At 36.4% G+C, this 7,705-nt stretch overlaps 1 protein-coding gene across 5 annotated transcripts; it reads left to right on the top strand.

Moving 5' to 3' along the window:
• Positions 1-521: 521 nt before the first annotated feature.
• Positions 522-5,963, top strand: LOC7456000 (zinc finger CCCH domain-containing protein 18). 5 transcript variants are annotated; one of them, XM_052447045.1, is made up of 9 exons: positions 522-855; positions 1,959-2,014; positions 2,163-3,118; positions 3,219-3,386; positions 3,491-3,670; positions 4,675-4,751; positions 4,843-5,012; positions 5,113-5,243; positions 5,428-5,963. In XM_052447045.1, the coding sequence occupies exons 3-9, from the start codon at positions 2,178-2,180 to the stop codon at positions 5,498-5,500; spliced, it is 1,740 nt and encodes a 579-aa protein (XP_052303005.1). In that variant the 5' UTR covers positions 522-855; positions 1,959-2,014; positions 2,163-2,177; the 3' UTR covers positions 5,501-5,963. The 5 variants fall into 5 exon arrangements, with proteins under 5 accessions (XP_052303005.1, XP_052303006.1, XP_052303003.1 ...); XM_052447046.1 differs by having other exon boundaries at positions 522-851; XM_052447043.1 differs by lacking the exon at positions 1,959-2,014.
• The last annotated feature ends 1,742 nt before the right edge of the window (positions 5,964-7,705 follow it).

A 7,705-nucleotide genomic window follows, 5' to 3' on the forward strand; every position in this document is an offset into this window, starting at 1 on the left:
AATGATTAATCACACAGAACTCTTTTTTTGTTTAAGCTAATCACACCATACAGAGTACATAGGACAGAAGAGAAGAGAAGAGAGACAGAAATGTTTCTAAAAAAAGCTAGGCCACATAGATTTTTCCGAAACACTAATGCTATTATTATTATTATTATTATTAAAACAACACGGATTTATTTATTTTAAACAAATTATTTTATAAAAAAAGTCATGTTGAATTAAGAATTTATTATTGTTTATGGAAATAATAAAATAAATAAAAACCAGTTGACATATTGAAATGGGCTGAAGGGTGGCATTGACATTAGACCTTGAATTCAGTTTTCGAAATCTAAACTAATTCGCGCATTTTTATCTGAACTGACAGTTTCTAGAATAATATATTAGAAGATTTTCTAAAATCTTAAGAAAGTTTTATCAAGAAAGAGAGCGTTTTAATGTTTCTTCAATTTCTTTTTTTTTTTTTTTTAAAAAAAAAGGGTTTTCCAGTGGGTGTATTTATTTATGTGTGTGGGAGGGGGAGAGTTGATTTGAACTAAAGACAAAGGCGCCTTTAAAAGCAATATCCTCTCTGTCATTTTGGGTTGGTTTTTATTTTATTTTTGTTTCAAGGATGGTGTCGTTTTTGTGGAGAATGGAGAGCTAGAGAAGAAGATAAAAATAGCTAAAAAAACAGAGAAGACAGGCAGGCAGAGAAATAGAGACACACAGAGAGAGAAAGCGAGACATAGTGATCTATCAAACATGGCCATGGAGAAGGAGGGAAGATTGTTTGAGGCTTTGGTTTGGTTTGTTTGACTTTGTTTCTTCCATTCTTTATTATACACACAGAAGCTTGTTAAATCTTGGTGGGTATGTTAGATCTTTGCTTCTTCTTCTTTCTTTAAGAAAAGTATGGTTACGATTCTTTTTTGTTTAAATGGTGAATTACAGTTCAAGTTTTTGAGTCTTTGGATGTGGGTCTTATTCAAAATGTTCAAAAACTGTGTTTTTAGTGTTAAAAAATGGCTTCAAAGGCTGGTTTTGTGGGGTTTTTTCCCGCTTCTACTTTTAGAGGGTGGGTTCTTATTTGAATTTGGAAGTGCTGTTGTTTTTTTATGTTTAAAATGTGCTAAAACTTTGGTTCTACTGGCTTCGTGATGATTTGCAGAACTTTAATTCTGGTTTATTTCATGGTTCATGTACTCTTTCATGCTCTCTTTCCTTTCTTTTTCTTTTTTTTTTGGCTTCTGACTATTTTGGTATTGAGCAAAATTTGATTAGTAAGATGCACTGAAAAGAAAATTTGATTTCTTTTTCATATTTATTTTATGGTTCCTGTAACTCTCTCTTGAAGAAATTGGTAAGGTGCAGAAGAAAAATTGTTTCGGCGTTGGGTTATATTAAAATAAAGATTTTGACTTCTCTGTTCTTGTTTTGGACGGAGAATTAAGGGTTTTTTCTTTTCTTTTTCTGGGAAAAAGAAGGGAAAGGGGATTGAGGTTTTGGTCATAGTTTCTCCTCAATGATGTTTCTAATTGGGTCCTTATTTACCATTTTCTGCTCTGATTTTTCAGATATCTTTTGTAGAGGTAAATAAATTTATTGTCCTGGTGTTTGTTGGGAGGTTAACTTTTATGTAATGTTAAATGATTGTCTTTTATGCTAAAAAAAGAAACAAAACGTTGGTATTTCTTGCTGATGTTGCTATTCTTGAAGTGGTAAATTTTCCAGTTTTTTCCACTTCTTGTGATTCCCCCCTCACATTTTGCTGTCAATTTTTCATTTCTTCAACATGTATCTTGGATCCCCGTCTCTCTTTTTTTGGCAATATCTTACAGGATGGTTTTTTGGTTGTCATAAATGCTAAGCCTCTCTATTTACAAAGTAAATACAAGGGAACAAATGGAATGATTATGTCACAACCAATGCTTTTCTTCATGTGATTTTTCTTTTCTCTTGATTATCCATAACAGGGTTAAAGTGTTGGCAGACGATGTATTTATTAATATTCACAGTCTTTATCTTCTAGGTGTGTTGAATCTGCATTTACTTATATTTGCAATTTGTGAAAGAAATGTACTTGTCCTTGTCCACACAATAATTTGGAATTTTAACGGTATTTCTGTGTATTTTCTACTGACCCTGCCACTTATGTCGTTACCGTGTTGCTTTTGTAGGGTTGAGAATTTGAAATGGATTTTTCAGAGTCCACAAAGGTTGTGTACAATAGAATCCAGGAGATAGAGCCTGAATTCGTCGGCAAGATCATTGGCTATATTCTGTTACAAAACCATGGTGAGAGAGAAATGATTCGGCTAGCCTTTAGCCCTGATAATTTGATTTACGCTACGATTAGCAAAGCCAAATCTGATCTGGGGCTAAACAAAACACCAGTTCCGAATCCAATTTCACCTTCTCAGGTGAACCCGGCACCTGTTTCAGATGTTCATCTGCAATTCATTCCTAACACAGCAGTTTCATCACACCCAATTTCCTCTCCAATAAAGATTAGGACTGCAGGTTCTTTCTGGGATGCCCAAGTAACTGGTGACCAGCAACAGGCGCACAACCTGGATTTTGGTCCACCAGGGTACTCAGAAATGCTCCCTGAAGATTACCGGCTTCAAAACCAAATGCAGTTCTTGACTTCGGATGATCAGTTAGAGTTTGTTAATTCTGACTTTTCTAGCAGTTACTTTTACCCAGAACCAGCATTAGGTCCTAGGACTAGTAGAAGGTCTCCAAGCTTGCCTGAATTTCCTGTTAAGATTTGCCATTACTTCAATAAAGGGTTCTGCAAGCATGGGAACAACTGTAGGTATTTCCATGGCCATCCCATGCCAGAAAGCTTTTCTCAGATTCTCAGTCTGAATTCGAATGAGATTGCAAACGATGAACATTTTATCTCACCTGGCTCTCTTGAAAAGCTTGAATTGGAGCTCACTGAGCTTTTGAAATCAAGAAGAGGGGTGCCAGTTTCAATTGCCTCTTTGCCAATGATGTATTATGAGAAGTATGGGAGGATGCTGCAGGCCGAGGGGTATCTTACGGAGAGCCAGAGACATGGCAAGGCAGGTTATAGTCTAACAAAGCTCCTAGCTCGATTGAAGAATAGCATTCGTCTCATTGACAGGTGCAATATGTGCATACTCATAGTGTTTATAATTCCTATTAAATTTTATCTGAGTTCACGGATCTGTCTAACTTCTCTAACTTTTTATTGTTTGGGACAGGCCTCATGGGCAGCATTCAGTGATTTTGACAGAAGATGTTCCAAAGTACTTGGAGTATGCTGGTGAGAGGAATGATCCCGGTGGAATTGTTGCTGGTTCTAGGCAGATCTATCTTACCTTTCCAGCTGAAAGTACCTTTACAGAGCAAGATGTTTCCAACTATTTCAGGTTAGTATATCTGAATGTTTCTTTATGGAGATCCTCAATTTTATTTTTGGTCTGTTTTGTTCGTTAAAGATGTTCCATTTTGTTTTGGTCCTTTATTTCTGTAGCAAATTTGGGCCCGTTCAAGATGTTAGGATTCCATGCCAGCAGAAGAGGATGTTTGGATTTGTGACTTTTGTTTTTGCGGAGACTGTAAAGCAGATACTATCAAAGGGGAATCCTCATCATGTTTGTGGGGCTCGTGTTCTTGTGAAACCTTACAGGGAAAAATCAAGGCTTGTTGACAGGTAAATATTTGAAGGATAACCTGCCCTATTATCTGCTATAGAATGATGCTTCGCCTCTCCCTCTTATCATTCCTTTAATATTCCTTTTGGTTTAAAATATTATCTCGTCTTTGAGTTCTGATGAGTAATTATTGCTGGATGGTTTGCTGACCCAAATGGCAAAAGAGATTCTGAATGAATCGTTGTGACTGATTTAAACCTTATCTCTTCTTATTATGTAGTTATTGTCCGTCATTTTCAGCTATCATGTCCATAATTAGCTACTGTAATGTACGCTAACACTATCATTTGACAGGTGGTGCCAGTGGTTTTTATCTTAATACAATATTGAACATTTTCCTTCATGGTTTGCTTTTGTGGATTTGATAATTTGCTCATTTTAAAATACAATTTTTTTCCTTGCCCACTTTCCATAGATTGGTGAAACTGCATATGAGGTGGTAGGCCCATTGTTTTGTATAATCCATCAATCATGAAGTTTGCCTAGTTGGATCCCTATCCTATCTATGAAATATTAGATATTTTCAACCTGTATGTGTTCCTGTTGTTACAAGCAAAATGATTCCAGTTTGAATGGGTCACCTCGTTCGTTTTTTGATATTTTGACATTCTTGCTTCTCTTGCCAATCATCAAAATTAAATATAAACAAAAGAATTACAAAATGATTCCAGCTGGCTTCTGTTCCTTTATTGACAAAGCATACTACTTGTTTTCTGTACTTATGATCGTGCTTCTTAATTTAAGGAAAGCATGGATCTTTTGCATGGTTGTTCATTTTTCTTTTCACTGGATTGAAAATAATTACTCTTGCATCGTCTCCACGAGTTCATATGTACTGCTTTCCATTTTAAAATGCGAGAAATTTTTTTGTGCTGCTTGTAAGATGTTGATAAAATTAAATTGGAACTTCTGTTCATGTTTTTTTTTTTTTTTTTATGATTAAATTATCTGCTATATATATTTTTCAAGTAGAGGTGATAATTTGAAGAGAATTTTTGTGCAGGAAGTACGCTGAGAAAATACAGCACCCTTTCTTTTACAGCCAACACTTCATAGATGGAGATTCTGAGCTTCACTCTGGTGAGTAGAATCCTTATATGATTTCTCTTGCTAACCCCTCGCTTGGGTGTTGTATTTATGTAGCTAACATTCTCTCTTGTTAATTTTTTAGTGCCGAGAGTTTGTGATAATTCAAGATTACTCAGGAAGCAGCTCATGGAGGAACATGAGCAGGCACTTGAACTTGAGAGAAGGCGTCTCTCTGAGTTTCAGCTTGCGCCTAAACCCCTGGCTCGTCATGCATATCATGGCCACTCTATGGATGAGTTCAAGCTCTCAGAAGGTCTATAATACACTGGCTTCTTTGTTTTCATTGTTATCTGGGTGCCTTGATAACATTGTAAGCCTTAAACCTATTCTGCTTTACTAATTTAATGGTTTTGCCTGTGCAGAACAAGCAGACCAGTTCCCATCTGCTGAGCATTTCAATTACTGGTTTGACGTTTTGAATAATGGTTCCACCAGCGAGGAAAAGCATAGGCATACAAGGACCAATTGCAGTGAGCAGGATAGGTACAAGTGGATATGCATTTTGTTCTATATAATAGTAATTAATGATCAGAAAAAATTAGAAACTTTGTATAAATGCAGCAGTGACTAGCTTTCTCAGGGAAGGACTGGATCATCTTAGTTTTATACACAAAAGAATTGCTGCGCAATATCTCTGATTTGGGTTTTTTGTTGCTTGTTGACGCAGCAACCAAGGAGTTAATCTTCCCGAGAGCCCGTTTGCATCTGCAATAGGGAAAGGCATTTCAACAGTTATATAGAGTAAGGCACAGAAGAATTATAGAGTTAGAGGACTGAATTCCAAGACCATTTTCGAGGGTTTCAGACACCAGGACCTCCGTTTCTTAAAAAAAAAAAAAAAAAAATTACCTAAACTTAATCGGTGAGCGTCATAGGTCAGATACCAACTGAAGGAGAGAAGCTAGAACTGTTCTCCATGTTACTTGGTGGAGATTGCAAAGACGACAGATACATAAAGTTAATATGTTACAGGTTTCAGAGCCTTTTTTTTTCTTTTCTTTTTTTAAAAAAAATTGATGTAATCACAGAAAGCAATCTAGAGAGCTTACTGTTCTCTAGAAGGGAAAAAAAATGTAAGATAGTCTGCTTTAGATGGCTAAGGAAGTAGAACAATGTGCAGGGTTCAGAGAGAGAGCAAGAAAGGTGTAGAGCAGCTTGCTGCCAAGAATAGTAAGAAATGCTAATAAGCCTAATTTTTACAAAGCTAGTAGTTTTATCCTTTACATATTCGTGATCTTCATCTGACCCCTTGTAGGCTGTAAAGCTACCATGCTGGCTGCTATCTTTGTCCAATTCCCATGATTAATATGTTTTTCAGCCCAAAGAGAGCCCTAACTGGCGGAAACAACGATGAATGATGATTGCAATCGGAGTTTTGCGTGGCTTCTTTACATCATTGTGTTCTTCTTCGGTTTATTTATCCTTTGTAAAAGAAATCCCACAGCGTTTTTAATTAAGTCTAGTGGTTAATATACAATAATTATAGCAATCTAGCTCCCAGGCTGCCAATGAGATCATTGACTTTTTCGAAAAAATAAAAAAGAAAGGAGGTCACAGACTCACGATTGCATGTTCTTAAAGCGACCTCTGATGTGGGTGTTTATGAATGTGATAAGGAAGTGTGGGTCCTGATTTTGATTTTATAGAGGATTTGTGGGACCTGGTTGGGCTCCACGGTTCCAGAAGGTACTGAACTGTATCTTGAAATGTTAAATGGAAGCTTGTAAAGTACAGCTAAGTCTGATAAGTATCATTTTGGGGTCATCTTCTAGTCCTTGGAGAGAGGGTGACAAGAGCAAAACGTGGTGTGACGTGCATCCTTGACTTTCTTTGGGGCAAACTCCATAATTAGCACAACAATTTCAGGAGGAAGCTTTACAAGTATGATGACTTTCTTACACATTCTGCTGATATACAGCTTTAGATTGCCTGACCACTAACAAGTATGATTCAAGTGTCTCTGCATCATCCGTTTTTAGAAATAAACTCAACGACGACGGATTTTACCTTCAATAATATTTAATGAGATAGATTGGGGGCTGAAAAGAACTTTTAATTTGGTTTGATTTTGAGATTTTTGTTCAATTAAAGTGTGTTTTGTGGTTAGTAATTAGGTTTTTCATATATATATATATATATATATATATATATATATATATATATATATATATATATATATGGGCGAGCGAGAAACCGAGAAAAAAATAACAAAAAAAACCGAACCGAAAAAACAAATCGATTAAACCGATTATTTTTTTTAAAAAAAGTTCGGTTCGGTTTAAGAAACCTGAAACCGACCAAACCCCAACCGAACCGAACCGGTTCAGTTAAGGGGTACTATAAATACAAAATTTCTTAACCCTAGCAAGCGATACTCGTCCTCTGCGTCCAGTCGCCCCCTCTCAACCCTCACAAATTCACAGAATCATAATTAATTGATACAGTGTTCACAAATCTTTCATCTTTCTTAAGTCTCAAACTCTCAATCTCAGAATCTCTCACACTCTCAGTCGTCTAGCCGCCCCCTCTTAACCCTCACAAACCAGATAAAAATAATCAATCTTCATCTCCATTCTCCTAAGTCCATGACTCTACAAATCTGGACAAACCAACCATATCCCTCTCCCAGTCTCCCACACGGGCATGACACACGACCCGACCCAACCTAACCTCTAGATCTAGCAAACCAGTCACCTCCATCTCTCACACCCGACCCGACCTTGAATCTTGTCACACCAGGTATGATTTTTTTTTTCTGTCAATCTCTGTTTTTTTTTAAAAAAAAACATATGCTCTGTAGTGTGATCTGTATATTTGAGATTTGTGAACACTAGAGCTCAACAGTTACAAGATCTTATCCAGTAAGTAACTCTTTTTTATGTTTTTATATAGTTTTTTGAGTGCTGGGTTTTGTTTGTTTTAGATGGTTGTGTACTGGGCGTTGA

The sequence above is a fragment of the Populus trichocarpa genome, chromosome 14 (assembly GCF_000002775.5).
Source record: "Populus trichocarpa isolate Nisqually-1 chromosome 14, P.trichocarpa_v4.1, whole genome shotgun sequence".
Lineage (NCBI taxonomy): Eukaryota > Viridiplantae > Streptophyta > Magnoliopsida > Malpighiales > Salicaceae > Populus > Populus trichocarpa.

Bases quoted from the DNA above. Each gene is read 5' to 3' on its own strand.
- LOC7456000 (XM_052447045.1), top strand. From the start codon at position 2,178: ATGGATTTTTCAGAGTCCACAAAGGTTGTGTACAATAGAATCCAGGAG. The intron at 3,119-3,218 runs GTGCAATATGTG...TGTTTGGGACAG, and splicing joins AGCATTCGTCTCATTGACAG to GCCTCATGGGCAGCATTCAG. The intron at 5,013-5,112 runs GGTCTATAATAC...TTTAATGGTTTT, and splicing joins ATGAGTTCAAGCTCTCAGAA to GCCTGTGCAGAACAAGCAGA.